Source organism: Delphinus delphis, chromosome 15 (assembly GCF_949987515.2).
Source record: "Delphinus delphis chromosome 15, mDelDel1.2, whole genome shotgun sequence".
NCBI lineage: Eukaryota > Metazoa > Chordata > Mammalia > Artiodactyla > Delphinidae > Delphinus > Delphinus delphis.
The window spans coordinates 43,826,267-43,851,893 of record NC_082697.1 but is presented as its reverse complement, the minus strand read 5'-3'; the positions used below and the strand labels follow the sequence as shown (position 1 = coordinate 43,851,893).

Below are 25,627 nucleotides of genomic sequence, written 5' to 3'. Positions count from 1 at the left end.
GTGAGTCTCTCCAGGGGCTGCCTGAGTGTCCTGTGGTCACAGTGAGCCATCGAGTGCCCGAGGCGGAAGCCACAGTCTACAGATGTTATGGAAAGATTGGTCAGTGATGCCTCATCACTTCTGCTGTGGTCCTTTCATTAAAAACTAGTCACTGAGTCCAGCCCATACTCAGGGGAAAGGGATTACACAAGGGCATGAATCCCAGGAGACGGAGATCAGGGGGACCAGCCAGGGGGCTGCCTGCCACAGTTTCTTTTTTTTTTTTTTTTTTGCGGTATGCGGGCCTCTCACTGTTGTGGCCTCTCCCGTTGCGGAGCACAGGCTCCGGATGCGCAGGCTCAGCGGCCATGGCTCACGGGCCCAGCCGTTCCGTGGCATGTGGGATCTTCCCAGACCAGGGCACGAACCCGCGTCCCCTGCATCGGCAGGCGGACTCTCAACCACTGCGCCACCAGGGAAGCCCTGCCACAGTTTCTTAACATGGATTATTGGGCTCCACCCCAGACTCTGACTCAGCAGGGCTGGGCTGGAGCCCAGGAATGTTTATTCCTAACAGATTCCCGGCTGGCGTTGCTACTGCTACTGGTGCAAGGACTACATGTTGGGAATTGCTGCTTTAAAACCCCTACACCCAATCAGAGTGAGAAATGGGCTCTAGTTGCTCAGGAAATTGGACTTCACCCAGGCACCAAGACCAGGAGCCTCAATGGCTGAGATCCTGGCTGAGCCTGAACCAAATAAAAATTTGGGGAGGATCCTTGGTGAACTTTAACTTAAGAATTTGGGTCTCTAACTCACACAAGAACAAGGGCATTCTAGTTGGGGTTTTAAACCCTTTGGACTCTAATTTCTTAGGACTTCATCTTGCAAGAGGAGTTAATCTTGAATATGATTTTTCCTGGGAATGAGATAATGGGGGTCAGGTGGGCTGGAAATGTCTATGTTGACTGGTCATTAGAGTACAGTTGTTTGACTGTACTCATTTAATTTTGTGGAGGCTTGGAAGTGTGGCCGGAAATTATTTGGGATGGGAAAGAGAACGGGCAGAAAACATTTGGTTTGGGTCAATTGTAGCTTTGGGATGAATTTTCTAAAAACAACTTTATTCAAGCATAATTCACAAACCACACAATTCAGCCATTTAATGTGTACAGTTTAGTGGTTCTTAGTATAGTCACAGAATTGTGCGACTATCTCCACAATCTAATTTTAGAACATTTTCATTATTCCCCCAACGCCGCGCCCTACCTGTAACAGTCACTTCCCACCCCTCTGCCACCCCCAACCCTGGGCAACCACTAGTCTACATTCTGTCTCCATAAATTTGCCTCTTTTGGCCGTTTAACATAAACAGAATTATACAATATGTGGTCTTTTTTTTGCTGAGTTTTTTCAAATAGCATAATGTTTTCAGGGTTCATCCATGTGGTAGCATGGATCAGTACATCCTTCTTTTTATTGCCCAACATGTTCTGTTGTGTAGATATATTACATTTTGTTTACTCGTTCATCAATTGACAGACATTTGGGGGTTTTATTTCTATTTTTTGAAACTGTGAATAATGCTGCTATAAGAATTCATGTATAAGTTTTTTATGGTCACGTTTTCATTTATATCAGTATCAACAGAGAAGTAGAATTGCTGGGTGATGTGGTAACTCTACATTTAACCTTTTGCAGTTGCACCATTTTAATCCCCACCAGCAATATGTGAGGATTCTAATTTGTTATTGTTTGTCTTTCTTCTTATAACCATGTAGTGGGTATGAAGTGGTCTCTCAGTTTGATTTTGATTTGCGTTTCCCTAGTGGCTAACGATGAGCATTTTTCATGTGCTTATTGGCCATTTGCATGTCTTCTTTGGAGACATGTCTGTTCAGATCCTCTGGGATCTTTAAATTGAGTTATTTGTTTTAGTAAAAATTTCATTGTGTTATTTTTTAATTTTTAAAATTGGGGTTTATTTGTTTATTTAACAATGGGTTAGTTGTCTTCTTATTGAGTTGTAAGAGTTCCTTATGAATTCTGGATACACGTTCCATATCAGATAGATGATTTCCAAATGTTTTCTTCCATTCTTTGGGTTGTCTTTCCTATTTCTTGACAAGATTGTCAAATGACAAAATTAAAACAATTTAGGAACAAGTTTGATGCCCTTTATTCAGGGGAAAATAATCCATGGGTTGGGGGAATACAGTGGCACATTCTTCTCAAGGGATTTTGGTCAAGAGCGAGTTTATAGAGCGTCGGAAGCAGCAACGTGGAGACAGGGCATGATTGGCGAGGGCTGCATATCTGATCTTGTTTAGAAAGATCAAGGAACAAGGAAATAAACGTGGAGCCAGAGTTGGCTTGGAATTTGCGGATTGGCTGACTGGATATTCTGCGTTTCTGGTCAAGTGAAGCACTTACAAGAACCCTGAAGTTCAGTTTGCTGATGTGGCATCTTCAGCAGGAACAGCCCTGTCTTGGGCCTAGATATTTATTTCCACAGTCCCCCCCGCCCCCGCCACCGGTCATCCTCTTGGCCACTCCAGAGGTTTGATCAAAACCACTGGCCTGGGCTTCCCTGGTGGCGCAGTGGTTGAGAGTCCGCCTGCCGATGCAGGGGACGCAGTTTCGTGCCCCGGTCCGGGAAGATCCCACATGCCGAGGAGCGGCTGGACCCGTGAGCCATGGCTGCTGAGCCTGCACGTCCGGAGCCTGTGCTCCGCAACGGGAGAGGCCACAACAGGGAGAGGCCAGCGTACCACAAAAAAAACAAAACAAAAAAAACCCCACTGGCCTTAGTGTGACTCAGTTACCATTGCCTCCTTGGGTCTCAGTGTGGTGCTCACAGGAGAGGATGTCAAGCTCGTATTCTTGGAGCCGGTCATGTCCCCTGTTCTCTTTCGTCTTTTAGTCCGCAAGAGACCAACTATCGCCTGGTCAATGGCTGCCCACATGCATTTAAAACTTCCAAGAGAACACAGTGAATTAGGGAGACAAAAATTATTATTAGAAACAAAACAATGCCCATGGTTTGGAGAGCATGCCTGAGCCGGAGTCTCCACGACCCAAACCAGCTAGAATCAAATAAGTCAAGAAATGATCCACAGAAAGGGGATACAGACCTTCTCAACCTACAGCGGGCTTACAGCCTGATAAACTCATCGTAAGTTGAAATATCATAAGTCAAAACTGCATCTAATACGCCTAACCTACCAAACATTGGAGTTTAGCCTAGCCCATCTTAAATGTGCTCAGAATACTCACATTAGCCTGCAGTTGGGCAAAACCATCTAACACAAAGCCTATTTTATAATGAAGTGTTGACTCTCTCATGTAATGTATTGAATACGGTACTGAAAGTGAAAAACAGAGTGGTTGTCTGGGTCCAGAATGGTTGTAAGTGTGTCGGTTGTTCACCCTTGTGTCCACGGGGCTGACGGGGAGCTGTGGCCACTGCCCAGAGTCACGAGAGAGGATCAGAACCTGTTTGAAAATTTAAAAAAATAAATACAACATATTTAGAAATAAATAAATACAACATATTTGGAAATCAAATTTAGAAAAGAATAAAGAGGATGGCTCTTACCCAGTGGATATGAAAACATTGTATTAAAATGCAGTAGTTGGCACAGAAAAATGAACCAGCTAGATTTAGCACTGAGATACAGAAAGTGACCCCCTATGCTGTGGGAACGAAAAACCTCATCTTTTGAAGCAGTTCTTGGAAAATTCACAGGAAAAAAAAAGGCTAATCACCTCATTTGAAAAAATGACATTAGACTCTTGTAAGACACCACCTAAAACTAAAGTCTGTTGACATTCTGACTGGAGACCTGAGATGCATTAATGTGACAAACTTCAGTGGCTTCGTGTGTTGTGCACTGTTCTAGGTGTTTACAGACATGAACACACGGGATTCCCGCGACCCCACGAGGAAGGAGCTCTACTGCCCCTCCCTCCACCCCAGAATGACACCTGAGGCTCAACACAGCGGGAGCTGGAGGCCATGTGGCCAGTGGGACATTCACCCAGCCTCCCTGGGCATCACCCCTTCTGTGCCTGTGTGCTCTCCACACGCACCTGCCCCGGACCCACCGCCATGTGACACATCCCTTGAACACTAGGTGCGGTATAAGAACCATTTTCTCTTGCTTGGGGCTGTCTCGTGACTGCAATCAGGTGACAACCAGGGCTGGATGTCCAGGTGGGCTGGACATCCATGGTGGCCCACTCACCTGGCGGCCGGTGATGCCGGCTTTGGCTGGGAGCTCCTCTGGGGCCGTCCGGTGGGCACCCCGGGGACCTCTCCCCATGGCTTCCCCCAAGGCAAGTGTCTGAGGGAGCTGGGGGAAGGAAGCTTCCTCTGCAGCTTGAAGGTCACAGGGCCACTTCTTCTGCAGTTTTCGGTTGAAGGAGTCACAAGCCCACCTAGAGTGAAGAGGCAGCTTACGGACCCCACCTCTCAATGCAAGGAGCATGGGATTTTCTGCTCAGCACGATGAGGTCACCTGTCACGTGGGGCCTCCCCATCCCCGGAGGAAGAAGAGGCAGCCTGCACGGTAAAACCCATGCCTTTCCTGCTCCCCTTCCTCCCAAAGATGTCTAGGCCCAGAATAGCCCTTTTCTTTGGCTGACCTCCTCACCCACCCTCCTTTCTATAGCAGCTTGCATGCTCTAGGGCTCCTCTGCGTGCCCTTCAGGTTGCTCTATGCGATCCTGCCACATTCATGAGCCATTGGATAAAGCCAAGACCTTCAAACTCACTCAGTTGAATTCTGCTTTTTAACCACACTTATATTTACGTTTAAAATAAACAAGCATAAAAGTACAACTGTGCAGGGCTTCCCTGGTGGCGCAGTGGTTGAGAGTCCGCCTGCCGATGCAGGGGACGCGGGTTCATGCCCCGGTCCGGGAAGATCCCACATGCCGCGGAGCGGCTGGGCCCGTGAGCCATGGCTGCGCAATGTCTGCGCGTCCGGAGCCTGTGCTCCGCAACGGGAGAGGCCACAACAGTGAGAGGCCCGCGTACCGCAAAAAGAAAAAAAAAAACAAAGTACAACTGTGCAGATGAAAGTTTCAGGGTCTGTGCTTCCTACCTAGACACACCGGTCTGGGTGACCTCCTGGTCAGTGAGGCCTCCCAGTCACACTGTCCCACCCCCTGTCCCACCTGGGGTGGCACCGGCCTGAACCCTGCAGTGTGGGCTGCGGAAGCGGGGGCTAGGTGGTGGGAGAAGCAGGTGAGCCAAGAAGAGCACACCCCGACGCCGCTGCCCAGACTTCCACGACGAACAGGGCATTGGAAGCGTCACAAAGGGATGACTTTATGGGAAATTGGCCTAGCTGCTGGCTGCTTGTGGAAAGGCAAGATGTTCCACCCAGGAGGAGAGTCTCTGCAGGGAGGCCTTTGCCCCAGGCCACCACTTCTGTGTCCACAAGTCCCAGGATCCCCTGCAGGGCCCAGCCCCAGGCCCAAACCTGGCCAGTGCCAGGCCTGCAGACAGCGCCTCACTCCTTGAATCCCAAAGCCCTTCTGTTAAGTCAAGTCTGGGGTGAGAAGGCTCTGCTGTGCGCTCGGTGAAGACAGAGATGGGGGGCGGCGGGGCGGGGGGGAAGCCCTCGGGGCCCAGTGAGTCAGGGGGCGGCAGGTGGAAGGGGACGGTCCCCACCCTCTTCCTGGTGTCCCGGTTCTAGCTCTGCAGGTGCAGCTGTGGCACCTGAGGTGCCAGCCTTGGAGTCATCTAGGTGAGCTCCCTTTGTCCCTTCGCCTTCTGTGGTCACTGCAACACGACAGGAGGGCTGGGCAACGCTGACATGAGGTGGTGGGCATCTGGGAACAGAGGAAGCGTCACCCTCGGTAGTGAACGGTCAACGTGAGGACAGTGCAGGGAGCGGCGTTGTTCCCAGCTTGGGGCACTAAATATCCACTCTGCTGCAGAACGATGGTGACACTAAGAGGGGACATTGCCTATTAATTATACAGTCCTTAGGGAAAGAAGAAGGCCCACTATGTGTCTCAAGTTCTACACCCCTTACGTGGAGTTCTGCGCTAAGACCCGTTTTATCTAGGAGCCCAGAGAACAGAAGGAGGGGTGTAAATCGGCAAAATCCTTGTGGATTCCACGGCTCCCGAAATGTATCAGAGAAGCCCTGCTCTCACGCTATTGAATTCCCAATTCCGACCTGTTTGACCTTGATTCTGACCCGTATTCCCTCACTCCATCAGTTACACATACTTTTGGTCTTTGTTTTTTCGTAGGTACCCGAAGTTGTTTGTGGAAAGAGGTAGACGTTAAATCATTATTTTGCTTCTAGGGAACGTGACCAGTGAGAGTCATCCCAGGAGTCTGATCAGCTCAGCACACGTGCAGCCCCTCGGAGGGTGACTCAGGTCTCAGGCTCCATCACCTCCCCAGCCTCCTGTCCAGCCCCAGCACACAGTCTGACTCATTTGCAGACACAGCAGCTGAGTCTCTGGGGTCAGCAGCTTAGGTCCCCCCTCCTCTCCCTTGTCCGATTATCAGGAGTACGAGAGCTGAAGGCCCAGCTCGCCTGCCACGCCCGCTCCCCGCCCCTCCCCATTGCCTGCCCTCAGAGCCAGCGAGACGGGGTGCCTTCATAAAGTAACTGCCTAGATGCTTCCCGCTGCACCGCCCGAGACAGTGAGCAACTCGAGGAGTAGCTGCTGTTACTTTTTTATTGAGTAAAATAGCAGAGCGAGGGCATTTGGTTCACTTGGAAAGCAATTAGAAGAAAGAAATGAGTTAGAGCCCCTTAGCCGTACCAAAAATGCCCAAGGAGCCTTCTCTGTGTGTCTGCTGGGACGGCACACGGAGGGCACATCCACCAGGCGGGCCACCCATCGGAGGGAGGTGTGAGCGCTCTGGGGGGGTGTGAGTGAGAGGCAGTCAGCGGCCTGCCTGATGCCCAGTCCCCGATTCATCCTGGCAGCTGAAATTCGTCAGGGAGATGGTGTTCAACCAGGGGACGACATAAACGTGGAAGTTGCAAAGCTTTTGCTGCGAAAGGGAAGAGAGGGATGGTTGGTCAGGGTTACACTTAAAGAGGCAAGTGCACTGGCCCCAGCCCCCACCCCCAGCAGGCTGGCACTGAGACAGGACCAGAGGGGAGGACCCAGGGGCTGGGACCCAGGTCCAGGAAAGCCCCTGCAGAGGTGGGGCCCGGGAGGGGTGACAAAGGAGTGCAGCCCTCCCTGGGGCCGAGACCCCTGAGAACCAGCCAAGCCCCTGGGAGAGTCTGGCCTTTGGTGAGCAGGTGGCATGGTGGGCCGGTTACAGGCCTCCAATTCCCTCTAATCTGCCCGGGGACGGGGGCGCGAGGCTGGGATTAAAGGGCCCTTTCTCCCTTCCCAGCAAACACCCGCAGCTGGGTCCTCCATCCCGCAGGCAACAATCCCCAAAGCAGACGGTGCCCCAATTCCCCAGCTAAAACCCCATAAAGCCAGAGCAGTCACGTGCACACACATACCCTTCCCCTCACAGCCCCGGCAGGCACCCGCGATGCGCCCCCATGGGCACCCCAACCCCTGCTCCCATCAGGCACGAACCTTTTTCAGTTGTGGCTGGTCATGGAAGGGACAGTTGTCCAAGTTGTCCTGGGACTTTGTACACGTGGTTCGGCCAATCTCCACGTCCAAGAAGTAGTTCATCCCGGACACAACCTGGACACGGAGAGAGCACACACCCTTACCAACACCTGCCGGCTGCACACACGTGGTTACCTTCTTCCCACCGCTCCCCGCTTTCACAGGCTGCCAGAGCCACACCCAGGAAGCACAGCCGCCTCCTGACGGCCGCTGTGCCCCAGGCCCTCCCCGGAACTTGTTTACCAGCTGCTCCAACAAGGCATCTCCCACAGGGACACAGAGGGGGAAGCCAGGGACCAACGCTCTAACTGGGTCCAGGAACAGAAGGCACAGCTCCGAGGAGCCAGCCTGGGTACAGGCAAGCAACTGGCCAGCGCCCAGGACCAGGGAGGGGACTGAGCGCAAGATGGTGGCCCTGTGTCAAGAGTCCACACTGCATCCGCAGGAAAGCTGCTGCCTGGTGATTACACGTACGCTGAACTCCAGTCCCCAGGGCGGAGCCCACAGCATCCCATTCCCTGCATGTAGCCCAGGTTTATTTATTCCCTCCCAGAACAGAAGAAAATGAGAGCTTCACGTTCGCGGACGTTTAGGCCAATAAAAGACCGCCTGGAATGCCTTCCTCTTAGGTGTCGTTTTTGACGGGAATATTTCTCAAGTGTGTCATATATTGCGTGCCTTTTACACTTGAGATTACAGAATAGACGTGAACTCTGGCTTCACACAGGCATCCCAGACATGCTTCGTTAGAACCTGGAGAAACACGGAATGAGGGGCCAGGGACCAGGCTCCGGACCCCACCTGGTAGACCCATGATCCCTCTGCTGTCAGCTTCCCCATGTGGCCAGTGAGCTAGTGTCACACTGGAGAGGAGCAGGCTGGAGGGGACCTGGTGAATGGAGAGAGCAGGTCCTATCCGAAGGGGACAGCACCAGCCCACTGCTGCAGGAGGAGAAATGGGTCTGGTCGTGACCCATCTTCTGAAGTGTCAAGAGAAGGCGGCAGGGAGCCCTATGGCTGGCATGCAGGACCACACTCTCGGTGCTGTGTGGCTGCGTCCTGCTCTCCAAAGGGATGCAGGCCGGATGGTCTAAATTCTAGCCTTCCTTCAAGGACCAGCGCAAGGCCCTGTAGCCCGTCCTAACTCTCCCTCCTGCCCGCTTCTCAACTCTGACAGTGGGCTCCTTATCTGGCCAGAACCCAGGCAGGCTGACAGAGGCAGAGGTCAGGCTGTCAGCGACCGCGTGCCCATCTCAGGGTGGGAGTGAGATGTCATAGCCCAGAGGCTGCTCCCATGCATGTGACCTGCAGGCGGAAGCGACGGTCCAGGAAGCTTTGTATTCTTACGCCAGACCCCCTGCTCTGGGACACACTGGACACCACGGGCCAACTCACGGACTTGTCTGTTTGCTGATGACCTCCGGGTGCCCTGGAGGATGTTCAGAGTGTCTGTCCCCAATGCCGCTACACGACCACATGGTGGCCAGGTACGTTTAGTGGCATCTGCTGACAGGAGGCTCAGAGGGGAGCATGCCTCTTCTGTGTGACCAGAGGCTCTCTCATCTCGAGGAAACATCAGGCCAGCCCAAACCCACTGACAGTCTGAGCCACAACTGGCTGGACCCTTCAGAAACAACGCCAAGGTCATGAGACAACCCAGGGGCTGCTCCAGAGTAAAAGGGGCTGCAGGACAGTGGCTGCATCGTGTGGCCTGGGAGTGTCCTTGGCTATAAAGGACACAGTGGGACGATCAGGGGCATCTGAATAAGGCCTGTGTATTAAAGAGTCCTGCTTTTCAAAACTGTATTGTGGTTATGGAAGAAAATAACCTTGTTTTCAGGAAATATACACAAAAGTGTTTACCTTCAAAGGGTTCAGAAAAATAAATGCATATATACATCCCTACACACGTGTACGTGGGATGAGGTGGATCAAGCAACTATGTCAACTTTTTAACGTTTGAAGAATCTGGGTGAAGAATCTACAGTGATCGTATGTGCTCTTTTTGCTACTGCTTCTTAAGTCTGAAATCATGTCAAAATAAAAAGTTAAAAGGAAACAGTGCTTAAGGGCATTCAGTGGCAGAGCCAGGAGGACAGACAGGTGTGGGTCTGTTTTTACCTCGCCTGGGGTCATTTAGTTGACAACTCGCGCCAAGCCCCCGGGTCCCAGGAGGCTGGGCCCTGACCCCAGCGCCGACCGACAGGGCCGGCCGGTCTCGCGAAGGGCTGCGAGCGCCGGAAAAGGTCGGGGGCTGCGCGGGGGTGAGAAGTCCGTCCGCGTCCCTTGCGATCCCCCGGGGCCTCAAGGGGCTGGGAGCTGCCCTCCCGAGAGCTGGGAGGGCTGAGGGGGCGGGGCTGGTGAGCGCGCAGGCCACGCCCTCTCGGGGGCCGGCCTCCCGCATTCAGGGCTGCCCGGCCCCGGCGCCCCTGCCTTGTAGCTTGGCCCGGCGCCCCCAGCCCCTGCACCCGGGGCTCCGCGCCCCCTCCCCGGCCCCCGCATCCCGGCCCTGTGCCCCCTCCCAGACTGGACGCACCTGCTTGAAGGCGCGCACTACGCGCACCGCGCGGCTCTGATAGGCGTCGTTGCTTTGCTTGTTGTACTCTGTGATGGCAAAGGACACCGCCTCCTGTACGCCCTTCTCGTTGACGTCCGCCTCCATCAGGCCGCCCACCAGGCCTTTCTTTCTGGCGCCCTGCCCTGCCGCAGGGCTCACGGCCAGGGCCAGGGCCAGGGCGAGGGCCAAGACGGCCAGCAGAAGCAGCGGGGTGCGCGGGGATCCGGCCATGATCTCTCGGAGGCGGACGGAGCTGCAGCCGAAGAGCGATCCGGTGACAGGAGCACAGCCCAGCCAGCCACCGAGTCTTTATCCCTGGGCTGCCCCGGATGCCCCGCCCCCGCCCGCCTGGCTTCTCCTCTTCCGCCCCTCCCCACCGCCCGCCCCTGTCCTCCGCCCGCCCCTGTCCTCCGCCCTAGTCCCGCCCCTCCCCCAATCCTGCCCCTCCTCTCGCTTCTCTACCCGCCCGACCCGGCTCACTCTTTCCCAGTCCCGGTCCTCCTCTCCGAGTCCCGTTTTCCCACTCCCGCGCTCCTCAGCCCGGCTCACCCCGATCTCGCAGAAGGTGTCACCTCCTTGAGGCCGGCGATGCTTGTAACCCCGAGCTCTGCCTCCTGGTCTGAAAGGGGGAAGGGGCGTCTCTCGGCCCCCCCTCGGCTGTCCGCGTCTAGGAGTCCCCAGCGCACAAGACTGCAGCCTTCCGAGGCAGACGAAGGAAGACCTCGTGTGCGCCCCGTCCTGGGGGAACTTCTTTGCCAAACATAAATGAATTAACCTTTATTTGAGAAAAGCGCATCGGGTTCTCTTTCTCACAGCTCATTTATTTATTCAGCTGGCACACCTTTCTGGGGCTTCTCCCTGGCCAGAGGGTCTGGGGCCTGTGGATGGAGTGTGGACGGGGGACCCGGGGGCCAGGGACTCCAGGTGGTAGAGCCCCTAACTGATGGAAACATAAGACAAACGCTTGCATAACTACATTAGCTAGGAGACACATTAAAAAGAGCAAAAAGTGGGCTTCCCTGGTGGCGCAGTGGTTGAGAGTCCACCTGCCGATGCAGGGGACGCGGGTTCGTGCCCCGGTCCGGGAGGATCCCACATGCCGCGGAGTGGCTGGGCCCGTGAGCCATGGCCGCTGAGCCTGTGCTCCGCAACGGAAGAGGCCACAACAGTGAGAGGCCCACGTAACACACACACACAAAAAAAAAAAAAGAGCAAAAAGAAACAAGCATATAAAAACAATACTTTTTGTTTAACCCAATATATCCAAAATACTATTTCAGCAGATGCAAGCAATTGTGAATGACATATCTTACAATCTTCTGTGTGTGTACATTTTATCCTTAGAGCAGGCGTCAGTGTGGACTGAACTCATCTCCAAGCGTGGCTGTGGCATTGCCCAGCCCGGCGTTAGGGGGTGTAGGGGGGAGGGTAGTGATCAGTAATTAAGATCAGGGAGCTACAGGGGCTTTGTTGGAAGCGAAGTGAAGGGTGAAATAGAGATGGACCCCAGTCAGGGATGCCTCTGAGGCGACACACATTTAGGCTGAAACCTACCTAAAGGGCAGGAAGTCCTGCAGACACAAAGGAAGAGAGCATCAGGCAGAGGGAGCAGCCAGTGCAAAGGCCCTGTGGTGGGGCTCGGCTGGCCTGCTCTAGGGACAGGAAGCAAAGCGGCTGGTGTTTAAGCAGGGAAGGGGTATGACCTGGAATCTCACCCTGGCAGCTGTATGCGCCCTACTGTGGGTGGGGGATGCAGGTGGAGGGGTGAGGATGACCCTTACCTGGCCAGTGGGGGAGGGGCAGCTGCTTGTCCCCTCAGGGAGGTGCATGCTTGGCTCTGGTCTTCTGTCCACTGCTTGGAAACCTTTCTTGATTTTTAAAAATCAACTTGAATGAGGTATGATGCCCATACAATGAATGCTTTATTTTATGTGTCCAGACTGAGGGATTTTAGCACGTGCATACACCAGTAGTACCGCCCCACCAAGCTCTAGAACATTTCCTCCTGCCTCTCTGTGGTCCATCCTGCGCATGCTCCTGGCTCTGGGTGATGCACACATCTGTCTCTGTGGACTAGGGCTTTGCCTCTCCTTGAACTTTCTGCAAATGGCCTCATGCAGTGTGTGCATCCGGGTTTCGAGCATCATTTTTGAGCCTCCTCTATTGTTGGGTTAACCTAATTATTGGTTCTGTTTCTCCCCGGGCTGAGAGGACGTGGTCAGCTGGGTACTGTGTGGGCTACCAGACCCTCCAGCCCAGGACCATGCAGGTCTGGGCCTGAGCATGGCCCTGGGAGTGGAGGGGAAGGCTATTCTCTTACCTGCACCCTGTGTGCCTGAAGGTGGCCCAGTGACCGATGACCTATGGAGACGGTGACAGAAACATCAGGAGGCCTCTGGGCCCTTGGAGCAAACACAGAGGAACGCTCCCGGGAGTGGTCAAGGCAACAAGGCATCATCCTAGAGCCGCTGTGGCCTTGGGGCTGGAGCAGCAGGGAGCCGGCATGGAACCCTGAAAGATATCAGTTACGAATATTCATGTTCAGTGTTTCTGAGACCCTGTTGCCTGAGGCCCAGTTATAACTGTAGGGGCAAGAAATGTTTCCTGGTACGCTTCTAGGTTCTTTGGCTGGTCTAATAATTAAATCGCCATAAGACAGATTAACAGGAGAAGAATAAATTTAACTGTATACATTTAGGAGCCCCACGAAGATGCGCCACAAAGGCAGTCAGGTAGTTGAAGCTCGTAAGCCGCCCTGATCTAAGGAATGGGGGCCTGGGGCTTCGAACGGAGCCGATGGGACCCACAGGAAGATGAGACGAGGAGATGCTCGAGGGTCAGATGTCAGCCCTACCACACAGATGGCTCTTGCAGATAAAAACATGTCTCTGGTAGCGTCTCTCTGTCCGGTATCTAAATTTCTTGAGGCGGTTAGGAGGAGGTAAAAGTTTTCCTGAGGCTGCTGCGTCTTGACTGCCTTCAGCTCCAAATACTCCACGTGCCAAAGTGGCACACTGAGGGGTGGCATCTTCTGCGCTCTCCTCCCCCCCGGTCTCTCCCTGCTCTGACTCAGGAGCCTCTAGAAAAGTCACGGCACCCACTAGGTGCAGCAGGGATGCCTTTGCAGTGCAATGAGGGAGGAGAGGTGCTTTCTCAGTGAACTAGAAGAGAGGGGAGCTCCACAGAGCAGGGCAGAGTGGACTGCCCCGGCCAGCACTTCTGAGCGGCATGACTGTCTCTTAAGGGCAGGGACTGATCCCCACTGGGGTTTCCCACCACACGGGGCAGCTGGAGCTGCAGCCTCAGAAGGTGTGCTGTGCAGAGACAGGCGGGGTCCTCCCGTCCGTCATCACGGAGGAGGTGCGGGGCAGCAGAGAATGGGAGCACGGTGGTGGGTTTGAGCCTGTTGGGGTGGCCTGAACGGTGACACGTGCGTCTGGAGGCTGATTACACTGGCGGTAGGCGTCTTGGTACAGCGACATCTCCAATCCTAGCACAGGGTGCCCACGGGAGCCACCGGAGCAGCCTGCAGGACAGTCTGGTAAGGAGGGGAAGGCCAGGATGAGGCTGGGCCTCTGCTCCAGCTGTGTGGATGACCTCGGCAAACGTCACAAGTCTGGTGAGGCCGGCCGTTTTGTTAACTGTAGGGTCTGGGGGTCGGAAACACAGAGATGGCCAGGCTTCAGTGGGATGTGTAAGCACGGTGAAAAATGACAGAGCAGCCCAAGCCCTGGTTTCTGGGGCCTGCAGCTCCTGGGATAAGCTAGCAGGAACCCAGAGAGAAACAGTGAACTCAAGGTGAGGCACGGGGTTCCGGCACCCACCCACCGAGTGCAGCATGGAGGGGACACGTCCGCCCAGGAGTTGAGTGTGTTTCCCTTCTGCCGGGTGAAGAGCAAACCAACCATGGTTCCACAAGGCTGCGTGTGTGTCTGCTGATCTCGTGATCTGAATTAGCAGAGTGAGAATTTAAGGTGAGGGAGTGACAGTTCTCTGAAATCAATAAACAATAATAAGTGGATATTAAGTAATACTTCAATAAATAAATGACCAAGCACATAAAACATCCCCCGAAGTGGTAAGTGGTCACATCAAGTGGCCAAGAGTTGAGATTCTGAACACTAGGGCTTTGAGCAATTAAAACTTGGTGTCCACAATGGTAGCTTAGACCAAGCAAGTCATGGGTTTTTGTGACATTAACATGGAAAGATTAGGGACCTCTCTCATGGGAGGCACAGGGTTCTCTGGGGTTGAGCCCTGAGGTCCCTTACACACACCTTCCCCCTGTGCCCCTTTCCCACCACCACTTGGGGAGACACGGAGATGCTTCCACACCGTGTGCCTGTGTGGGCAAAGCATTTAGGGCTCTGCTAGGGATTGATGCCATGGCAATGGTACACCGCGATGCTCAAGGTAAAGGCTGTTGGCAGCCCCCATAGAAGGGGCCAGAGTGAGCGCAGTGGCCTATAGCTGTTTTGCACTTAACGGGGGAGCAGAGAATCCTCTGGAAGCTTGTGCTCAGGTCCACGTGGAAAGGGCCCTCCTCGCCTTGTGTTGTCAATTACCATTTATCCTCTCAAGCGGCACATTTACCAGAGCAGCTCCCACGTGCGGGGGAAGCAGCACAGCCCGGGGTGTCGGGGGAGGAAAAGGGCGTCTGGGGACCAGGGCGGGCGCCTGTGCGTCGTCTCCCATGCCCCCTGTCTCTCTGGGCCTCAGTCCAGCCACGAGGAAAGCAGCGTGGCTCTGAGCCGGGTTTAGCAATCCCCTTGGCACTTCTGGACGGTCAGCGTTTCCTTTCCAGATCCTCGGTGTGGTCACTGCTTGACTTCCCTCCGGGTGTTTGTGCAACCTCGTTCCTTTAGCCATCTGCAGTGGGGCGGCCTGTGAAAGCTGGCACTCCCTGCCCCCTCCAAGGTGTCCTCTGTCCCCCTTCCTGCCAGGCTCAGAGGACAAGTGTTGGAATAATATTTCTTTCACACTAGAAGCCAGGCAGGCCGTGCTCTGCCCGACCCCAGGTTTTGCCTGGAACGTGGTGAAAATACTCTTGCCAAGTCTGGGCCTATGAGACTGGGGAGAACCAAAAAAGGGAGAGGAAAGAGAGGCAGAAGCGGGATGGGTGCAGGGAAGGAGGGGGGTACATTTCCCCTAACATTTTATTATGGAAAATTTCAAACATGCAACCAAGTTAGAAGGATTTCATCGAAAACACCCATATACTCACCACCCAAATTCTACCACTGATACTGCACCTTACTTTATCACATTGTCTGTCCACCTGTCCTTCTTTCTCTTCAGCCATCAATCTATCTTTTTTTTTAAATTTATTTATTTTATTCATTTATTTTTGGCTGCGTTGGGTCTTCATTGCTGCACACGGGCTTCCCATTGCGGTGGCTTCTCTTGTTGCGGAGCATGGGTTCTAGGCGCGCGGGCTTCAGTAGTGGTGGCGCACGGGCTCAGTAGTTGTGGCTTGCGGGCTTTAGAGTGCAGGTTCAGTAGTTGTGGCGCACGGGCTTTGTTGCTCTGTGGCATGTGGGATCTTCCTGGACCAGGGCTCGAACCCGTGTCACCTGCATTGGCAGGTGGGTTCTTCACCACTGCGCCACCAGGGAAGCCCCAATCTATCTTTTGAAGTGCATTTCAAAGGGAGTTGTCGACATCATTGCATTTCACACACACACACCTGAAATACTTATGCCTGCAGGGCATTAACTGGAGCTTGATGTTTACTTACAGCTTTTTCACTTGTTGGAAAATTTACCTACGGTGAAATGCACAAATCTGAAGTGAACAGTCACTTGATTTTTTTTAAATTAATTAATTAATTAATTTTTGGCTGCGTTGGGTCTTCGTTGCTTCCCGTGGGCCTTCTCTAGTTGCAGCAAGCAGGGACTACTCTTCGTTGTGGTGCATGGGCTTCTCATTGTGGTGGCTTCTCTTGTTGTGGAACACGGGCTCTAGGTGCACGAGTTTCAGTAGTTGTGGCACGTGGGCTCAGTGGTTGTGGCTCACAGGCTTTAGAGCTCAGGCTCAGTAGTTGTGGTGCATGGGCTTAGTTGCTCCGTGGCATGTGGGATCTTCTCGGACCAGGGCTCGAACCTGTGTCCCCTGCATTGGCAGGTGGATTTTTAACCACTGCGCCACCAGGGAAGTCCCCATTCACTTGATTTTGACAGATGCATGTAACCCAAACTCCTATCAGCTACAGAATGTGACCATCACCCCAGCAAGTCCCCTCACCCCCCTTCCCAGGCACTTTGGGTCCCCACCCCCAGAGACAATGCTTCACTGATTTTTAAAACAATATATAGATTAGTTTTGTCTCTTCTGGAAGTTCATTGAATGGAATTCTACAGTATGGGGCTTTTTCCACTCAGCCTGATGTTTCTGAGATCATCCCTGCTGTTTAAGTTGTATGTTTATAAGACAGCCTTTGACTGCCATGGGAGCCCCTCCAGAGGAGTCTCAGGAGTGTCTCGGGCCCCGGATGCAGGCGCAGCTATAGTGACAAGGGCAGCAAGACTCGGTCACTCAGAATGTTTGCTGCAGCTTCTCTTTTCAACCTGAAACAACTTCCTTCCCTTCCTCGCCCCATCCCCAAAGCTAGTTTTACTTTTTGAAAATGTAGAGGAAAACCTGATTTTAAAAGACAAAGAGCAGATGTTCCCAATGCTTCCCTGTATTTGAAAATAAAAGTTCTTGTTTTTTTTTTAATCAAATTAGTACAATATGTTTGTTATAAAAAAAACTGTAAAGGAGATAAGTTACATGTGTATATGTGACTGTGTGTGTACCTCTGTGGACATGTGTGCAGGAGGTCATGTGATGACTAATTCCTGCCATGTTTTTCACTGTCATTATGTCGTGAATGTTTTTCGTGAAGTTAATCGTCTTTGAAAACTCTGTTCTGCTCCTTATTCAACTAGTTATTCCATAGTTTAATTTTTTCTCTAATGCTAGACATTTAGATTGTTTCATTTTTTTCCTGGGATGAGTAATACTGTGATACACACTACTATAGGAATAAAGTCTTGGTGTGTATTTTTTTTTTTTTTTTTTTTTTTTTTTTGCGTTACGCGGGCCTCTCACTGTTGCGGCCTCTCCCGCTGCGGAGCACAGGCTCCGGACGCGCAGGCTCAGCGGCCATGGCTCACGGGCCTAGCCACTCCGTGGCATGTGGGATCTTCCCGGACCGGGGCACGAACCCGTGTCCCCTGCAACGGCAGGCGGACTCTCAACCGCTGCGCCACCAGGGAAGCTCCTTGGTGTGTATTTCGGAATGTTTTCTTCCTGGAATTGGAATGACTGGGTCAGAAGCTACAAAGATTTTTTTGGATGCAGATTGCCAAATAATTCTCCAGAAAGCTGTGCCTGACTCAGTCAGGTCCAAGGAGCAAAAAGAAAGCGGTGGTGGTCAAGTAGTGTCAGAAGCAGCATTTTGTGCTTTATTTTGTTTGGGAATATTTACAAGTACAGGTGACCTCAATGCCACTTTGCTGGACCCGAGACCCTCAGTGGTGCCACGCGATGGGCAGCTCTGTGCCGGGACTGCAGCCTTCCTAGCTGGATCACATCGTGGTGGTTCCGCCTTGGACTTACCCTCCGTGAAAAATGTTATCAATTCCGTGCCTGCGCTATTTATTCACTCATCAACTTCGAGAACATCCATGGAACACAGGATGTCAGAGACTGACTTTAAAGATGGAAAAGCTCGGCTCCTGCCCTCCAGACATCCTGGTCTGATGAGAAAGGCATGTAACAGGTATTTCAACACCGCATGATGCAAACTGTCACAGGTGCGGGAATGCCCAGAGGCCCGTGCTCCGGGTTCTGCCTGAGTCTCTCACCAGGCACCTGGCCATGGCTGCAGAAATAGCGTGTGGTCTTGATTCGCTGTGAACTCCAAGAAACCTGAAGCGTGGCCTATCTTTGCTGGTCTGGGGGTGAAGAATTCCCTGGTCCAGCCTCCCCGCCAGGCTCAGCTGGAGCCCTGCGCCTCCAGCACCTCTGAGAGTGCCTTCCCTCGAGGTGCATCCACTCACGGCTGTAATATCCTCCATGCCCACGACTCCCACTCTGTGTCTCCAGCACAGAACTGCCACCTTACCCCCTTGATGGTGTGATTTACACAGGGATCCCCGCTTTCCAAAGTTTCCTTTACGCCACCTCGCTTCTACGGAAGACCTGTTTTCGCTAAAGGAAGGAAATCTGAAGAGGATTTTCACTTTTACAACAAAAGGCAAGATGTGAAAATTGCGTTCGGCATCTGTTTCCATTGAGCCTTTGTAGGGGTAACTTGCACCCCAGGAGTGGGAGCGGCCCTGCCAGCTCCTTCCCTGGAACCACACTCAGTATCTCAGCATCGGCCACCAGAGCTGTGAGCTGTGTCTGTGAGCATCTGGGCTTTACCTCCGTTTATTTTGTGCGTCTGTCAGCAAGATGTTTCCTAATATAGTAGCTTCTTCACTCTATGATGTTTCATCTATGAAAGGTTTCCTAGGAACGCTCTATTTTTGGATATTGGGGGAAAGCTATAATAAGAAATATATATTTAGTCTCCATCCCTTTTTCTGGCACAGTGCTCCTAAAACTCTTGCAGTTTCCTAAGGGATGAGAGCCGTAAAGGTGTCTTTCGTTACGTAACGAGGTGCCTTTTGGGCCACCACCCAAGGCTGGGAGCTTGTTTCCAGGAGGTCTAACCATGTGATTAGAGGATGGGAATTTTCAGTCTTGCCCGCCCTCTCCCCTGGGGTTGGGGGAGAGGGGCTGGAGGCTGAATCAATCTTGCAACTGGCTTCTGAACTGGGTGAGTGGGTCAGTGGTGGGACTGAGCCCTTATCCTGTGGTGTCTGACGTCATCTCCACATAGACAGTGTCAGGATTGAGTTGAATTGTAGGACACCTAGCTGGTGTCAGAGCATTGCTAGCTGTGGGGAGAGCTCACACCTCTGAACTGGTGACCAGAATCAGTAATTGGTACCAGAATCCTACCTCCAAATTCATCTGATTGCCTTTCTACTTGGTGGCCAAAGACCGCCCCCCTCTAATGTTGCCCATCCCTAAGCTGGTGCCCACAGAGTTCCCCACTGCAGTCGGGGCTGTGACTTCAGGGTCAGCGCCTCAGTGATACCTTCCCCGACCTCATATTTTAAAATTGTGAGTCCCCTTCTCCACATCCCCAGCCCCTTTCCCTGGTTTATTTTTCCCATCGCACCTTCTGAATGTGTGGATACATAATTTCTTTCTTTTCTATCTCTACCCACAGAATGTAAGCCTGGTATTTCTTTCTTTCTTTCTTTTTTAAATAAATTTATTTATTTATTTATTTTTGGCTGTGTTGGGTCTTTGTTGCTGCGCTCAGGCTTTTTCTAGTTGCGGTGAGCAGGGGCTACTCTTCGTTGCGGTGCGCGGGCTTCTCATTGCGGTGGCTTCTCTTGTTGCGGAGCACGGGCTCTAGGCACGCGGGCTTCAGTTAGTTGTGGCTCGCGGGCTCTAGAGGGCAGGCTCAGTAGTTGTGGCTCACTGGCTTAGTTGTTCCGCGGCATGTGGGATCTTCCCGGATCAGGGCTCGAACCCATGTCCCCTGCATAGGCAGGCAGATTCTTAACCACTGCACCACCAGGGAAGTCCCAAGCTTGGTACTTCTGTCTGTTTTGTTCACTGCCATTCCCCTTGCCTGGCCCATGACCATAATAATATGGGTAAGTATTACCTGAATTAATGAATGAACTGGATGAACATTCTTAAACTGGTTTTTGTTGTTTTTGCGAAAATGTCACCATTTCCTCCCATTATAGCTTAAGTCGTATGGAACTGGAGTTAATTCTTTCAGTAAGACAGGGAAGGGACAACCCTCCAAGGACTTGGAAAAAGAGAAGTGCAATTGAAAACAGTCAAAAAAAAGAAAGAAAGAAAGAAAGAAAACAGTCCATGGTACCAGTTGTTTTTCATGTCTCAGGAATTTGGGGAAATGAAATCTACTGAGAGGTCAGTGTTCTGTGGCTGAGACACACAGCAGGCAGCTGCCAGTTATCTGGGGAGGTCAGGTCTGGACACGCTTGTTTGGAAACGGCTGGCGCTTAAAGCGTAATTCCATCCTCCTGTGGTTCTTACTTGCCCTCCAGCGTAGCGTGTTTTCTGTACCTGAGGTGCTTGAGGAGCCTAAACCTGCTTCTCGCTGAGCTGTTCTTGGTCACCCTACAGTCGGAGGTCGGAGGCTACAGGCAGATGAGAACTGGCAGAGACAGTGACATGAAGAGGAACCAGGGGGTGTCCCCCCCATGCCCGCCTGGCTCCCAGGGTCAGGCGGCAGCCACTGATTATGTCCAGCTTATCCAAGAAGAGGGCGTCTTTACAAAGAGGAATGAGTGTTAGCCGGAGTCCCCTGCCAGACGTGACTGCTGTGAGCGTCACCAGGGGTTCCAACCTCCCTGGGCCACAACGGTGCGGCACCAGCTCGTTCACAACAACGGCAACTGTGGTCATGTGCCTGCGTGTGAAACACTCAGGTCATCCTGCAAGTTGGAAAAGAAACAAAGAGAAAACAGGGCTATTTGGGAAGGCTGGGATATGGGCCAAAAAAAAAAAAAAAAAAAAAAAAAAAATGGCAATATAAAGGTAAAGCACAGAGTTTGACTTTGGGAGGAGATTGTATCCTCACGTGTTCATCCAGTGCGTTCCTGTGGTTCAGGTTAGCTTGTGGAAGGTGAGAGAAAAATAAAATAACTAAGCAAAATGAAAGAGTTTATTTTGCCTTCTGCTATTCCTTCGCTTCCTTTCTTTAGGTGGATCTGAGTTTCCGGCCTGCACTGCTTTCCCTCTTCTTGAAGAACAAGTGATTCATCGCACATCAAGTTTCGAGAAGCACCGTGGCCGAGGCCTGGCGCCCTGTCTGGGAGGGCGTGTGCTGATTTCCTCGGGAGTTAAAGGGAGGAAGGTCCGGTCCTTGTGTGGCTGTGAGGGATGTGGGGACAGAATTGTGCAGCCAGACCAGTAGGGCGGGCCTTCGGACCCTCGGGTCTGAGAAAGGAACTCCCAGCTCAGCACGTGAGACTTTTTATTTAGAAAGATTTCAAAATTATGGAAAAGTTGTAAAAGTAGATGGTGGGTTTTCTGTGTGACCTGGCGTTGTTGTGAAGGTATTTTTTAGATGTGGTTAGAGTCCTAGTAGGTTCGCTTGAGGGAGGGCAGGGTGTCCTGGATGACCCAGTGGGCTTCACGCAGCAGGTCTGAGGCAGGAGATAATGGGCCCCAGGCTGAGCAGCTGGAGTTTCTCTCCTGTGGACAGAAACGCCATAACAGCAGGATAATAGAGGAGGCTGGGCCCCGCCCAGATAAAAGATAAGAGACCACATATTTCTCATCCTTGAAGTCAAGGAGACCTTCCCGACTATAAAGCTCCTTGAAGGTCAAAAAGGGAGAGTGTGTCACTGATGTCACTGATGTCATTTTAACTTACCTCCTCACCTGCCCCTTTCTTTGTTCTATAAAAGGAACTAGCATCCAGACCGCAGCAAGGTGGTTCTCTGGGACACTTGTCTACCCTCTGCTCGGTCTGCTGGCTTCTGAATGATGTCGCTATTCCTTCCCCAGCAACTCGGATCTCGATTGATTGCCCTGTCGTGCAGTGAGCAGTACGAGCCTGGACTAGGTACCGTTACGAGTCGGAGCCCACATTCTGGTCCTCCGGGTGTGCTGACCCCAATTCCCTCTTCTGGGTAACGATCCAGAGGCCGTATGGTGATTTGAGGCCAAGGATCTGTGGCCGAAAGGGCCATCCTACGCATATGCGGGTTTCTTCCTAAAATTCCCACTACGGTGCTCAGGAAATGTTAACTCCCTGTCACCCCGAGGCTGTGAGAATGGTGATGGTAAGTGGGGATGACCTCGAGTGGGCAAGGGTGGGAAAGGGGGAGGCGGCAGGAACAGAGGACGAGGCAGGGAAATGAAGGTGGTCCCAGGTCCTTCCTTATGTGCTTCCTCACTTCCTTTCAGCCAATCCGAGAGGCATCACCTCTGATCTGTAGATATTGAAATCCACAAAGAGTTGGTGGTCAGCACATCTTCACACTCACACAGTCAGAAACGGGGTGGGGACCAAGTGTGTTTCTTCTCCATGGATGTGGAACTGGGCTGGGTGTGAGACAACAGGGTGTGGAAAGTGATGGATTGGGCCCAACAGGGACCAGAAGGGAGTGGCAGGGTGAGGCCGGCACCCCACAGGCACACAGTCCCAGGGTGGGAGGTGGGAGGGAACGCCCAGGTTTCTCTGCCGTCCTGGGCACAGATTCCTGAACACCACAGGGCTGCTGGTTATTGGTGGGCCCCGGGGCGGTCTCCTGGTCCTTATGTGTAAGCAAGGCTTGCACTTGCTTCTTAGTGAGATTCAGCAACCCAGCCCCAAAGAGCTGCAGACCTAAATACATCACAGCCACACGCGGGGTTTTGGTGGTGCTGCTTCCAGAAGGAAGTAGGGAGTGCAGAGAATACGTTTATTAAGGATAGATCACTGGTGGGCATGCAGAGCTGAAGGGGGTGGTTAAAACAAAGAAGGGATTGATGGGAGAAAAGGCTCTTTTCTGGCTCACTTGTGCGTCCTTTGGGTGCGAGGCTGACCTCCTAAGCAGTGTGAATTCTCAGCATTTGGTCCAGCATTCCTCATTAGCTGGCCTGGATAAATGCGAGCTTTGTCCCTTCCAGAATCTGAATTTCTCCTTGTGAGAATGGAGTGGGTAGAATGAAAGACTGTACTGTCAGCCAGCGCTCTGCACGCACACCGAGGGGCAGCCATCTCAGGCTGGCCGCACTCTCCTGGACGGGGCAGGAGCAGTGTCTGGACCACACTGGAAAGGGCCTTCCTGTGTTGGGGAAGCTGGAACCCAGCTAAGCACAGCCTCGGCTACAGTGGTGTCAGGACACAGGGCTTTGTGTCTCCACCGTTTCATGTGGACTCACCGTGTGCACACGTTTGCCCAACGGCTCTGCCCTCTCTCTGCCAGGGGTCCAGAGGCGTGAGGCGGGGGCTCCCACTGAGGAGGGGGTTTCCTTAGCTCCCTCCCTTCCTGCCACAGACAGCGACCTGCTTCCCACCTCCTCTTTCACTTCCTCTCAGAGGGTCTGGTATAAAAGGCCAAATCTCTCCACTGTACAGGAGGAACTCAGTCCTTCTCCATCCCCCTTTCACTTCCCGCTCTGAGCTAAGCTCCCTACCAAGGACTGACCTGAGGCTGCTCCCCTCCCCCTTTGTTTACCAGGTGGATGAATGGAGGGGGAGGGCAGCTGCATGGGGTCTGCAACTCACCAGAAAGACCTCGGAGGAAGTGGGGGAGTTTGCCCGGAGTTGGGCGGGCACTGCTCTGACTTCAGGGCTGTTCTCCCGTGTGTGCCTCCGGGGAGAGGAGAGGAGGCGATGCTGTGAGGCCCTAATATTCACCATCTCCCAGGTGGAAACTCGGCTTGAACATCACAAGGTGACAGACGTCCAGATGTCCTAGCTCAGAGACTACCTGCCGCGCAGGACGTGGAACTGAGACAGGGAGCCCAGGGGGAAAGCAGTCCTGGACTGAGTCCCCCTGCCAACAACTGGACAGCAACCTTGGCAACAAGCTGGGCAGAGCAGGTGGGCCGCAGAGCAGGTGGACCACAGCCCGGGCAGACCATCCCTGTCTGGGGCTGTAGACCAGGGCTTCCCCAGCTTGCATGTGCATGTGAAACGCAGATTCTGACCTGGCTGTTCTGGGATGGACCTGAGACGCTGCGTTTCTGTCCTGCTCCTGATGCTGATGCCACAGATGTGGGTGCCGGGAGCCTCAGGCTGGGAGTGCAGACCCGGGGCTGAGCTGCAAGTGTGGTTCTGGGGGTGTCCAGTCAGCCCTTGGCCTCCGTCCTTGCTTCCTGTTGGATGATTTACCAGCTCCCTTGTTTGTCTAACCTGGCACTGGGGGTCGAGGTGCGCAGGACCACGTGGCTGGAGGCGAACATGCCGTGGCCAGCATTGAGCCCGTGTCCCTCACAAGCAGCCGCGAGGTCGGTTCAGCGGCTGCTCGGCACAAAGTGCGTGCGCATACATTTCACGTTACGTCATAAAAGCCGTGACTTTAGTTACTTATGACTCTGAAGTCTGCTGTCACTTTAACTCCAGCAACCCTGATTCTCTCTCAGAAACACTTGGAGGAAAAAACCCTTTCAGCACGGCCTGTGAAACTTGTGCTCACGGATGCTGTTGAAGCGATCTTAATGACTTAGCTCCCCAGTCAAATCTAAGATTTTAGGTTTCTGTACTGGACATTGGCCGCTTTCATGTTTCATTGTGGGGGGCTGTCGAGAGTCTGAACCGGCTTCCCTTCTGGGGCACCCGCTTGTGTGTGTCCTGGCGTGGAGTCAGAACTGCAGCCTCGTCTACACCAGCTGAGAAAGCCAGACCCCTCTCCCGCCTCCTGGACCGTGGGACACGGACGCCAGTCAGACGCTCCCATTCTGGATTTTAAATTGGGAATAGGAATACAGAGAGGCAGGAACACTGTACAAGGAAGCGTCCACGTCCTCCACGGCAGTGCCGGTGGCCGGCACACTGCCCTTTGGGCCATGGCACTGATGGCCGGGTCCACAGCCGAGCAGTGGTGGGAGCTCAGCCCTGACCGGTGTGGCCACGGCCGTGATCAGGCCACGCAACACCCCTCGGTCTGTGCTCATGTCTGAACCGGGCTCGCCAAGCCTCCCCACTTTTAGGTACCACCTCATTTCCTTTCAGATGAGCCCTTTTCTCTGAAGCTGCTTAGCCTTGGTTTCAGTTCCTGGCAGGGCGCTGTGCTCCTTGCCTCTAGAAGATCCCATTATTGGTATAAAAGACGACACTGATGAGTTTCCTCATTTTAGCCACCGCCAGCTGCTGATTCTGGACCTTCTGGGATTTCCCATACTTCTCAGTAAAATGACAGTGTAGCCATTTTCAGCTAAATTAGAACACAGCTTCGTGTCATTGGTTGTGATTTGTGAGTGTGTATGAAGTAATTTAATAATTATCTCCTCCAGCTACTAAGGGCTGATGTTCTGGAGGCGTGCAGCTTTCAGGGCATGGTTCCATCTGCCTGGGACCCAGCTGCACTAAGTCCAAGACAGTGGCAGTGGAGGGACGGGCACCAGCGTCCTCGAGCTGCAACCCCAGTGTCCTTTCACCCCTTGGGCTGCTTTCTAACACCAACTAGGAGAAGATAAAACTCCCCAAGTTAGCCACTGGGCGTTCAGAATTCTACTGGCCGACAGTGTCGGGGAATTTACATCAAATTATTACGATGTTCCCTGATGTGCGACCAGCCACCCTCCAGTGGAACTTAATTAGCAATGACGTCCTCAAAGAGCTGCCATGAAAATGCCCAGGGATTGATTTCACAGCTAACAAACAAAAGGGGAGAAGGAATCACTGTACATCTTCGATTTCCAGCTGCTCGCATTGGTACAAGGGTGGCAGTGACA

At 52.9% G+C, this 25,627-nt stretch overlaps 1 protein-coding gene across 1 annotated transcript; it reads right to left on the bottom strand.

Moving 5' to 3' along the window:
* Positions 1 to 6,669: 6,669 nt before the first annotated feature.
* Positions 6,670 to 10,479, bottom strand: LOC132438662 (cystatin-C). Its single transcript, XM_060032925.1, has 3 exons — positions 10,133 to 10,479; positions 7,558 to 7,671; positions 6,670 to 7,009 (listed from the first exon to the last, which is right to left on the bottom strand). Exons 1-3 carry the CDS (start codon positions 10,382 to 10,384, stop codon positions 6,899 to 6,901), a joined length of 477 nt encoding a protein of 158 aa, XP_059888908.1. The 5' UTR covers positions 10,385 to 10,479; the 3' UTR covers positions 6,670 to 6,898.
* Between the last annotated feature and the right edge of the window lie 15,148 nt (positions 10,480 to 25,627).

Bases quoted from the DNA above. Each gene is read 5' to 3' on its own strand.
- LOC132438662 (XM_060032925.1), bottom strand. From the start codon at position 10,384: ATGGCCGGATCCCCGCGCACCCCGCTGCTTCTGCTGGCCGTCTTGGCC. The intron at 7,672-10,132 runs GTGCGTCCAGTC...CTCCGTGTCCAG, and splicing joins TAGTGCGCGCCTTCAAGCAG to GTTGTGTCCGGGATGAACTA. The intron at 7,010-7,557 runs GTTCGTGCCTGA...TCCCTTTCGCAG, and splicing joins ACCAGCCACAACTGAAAAAG to CAAAAGCTTTGCAACTTCCA.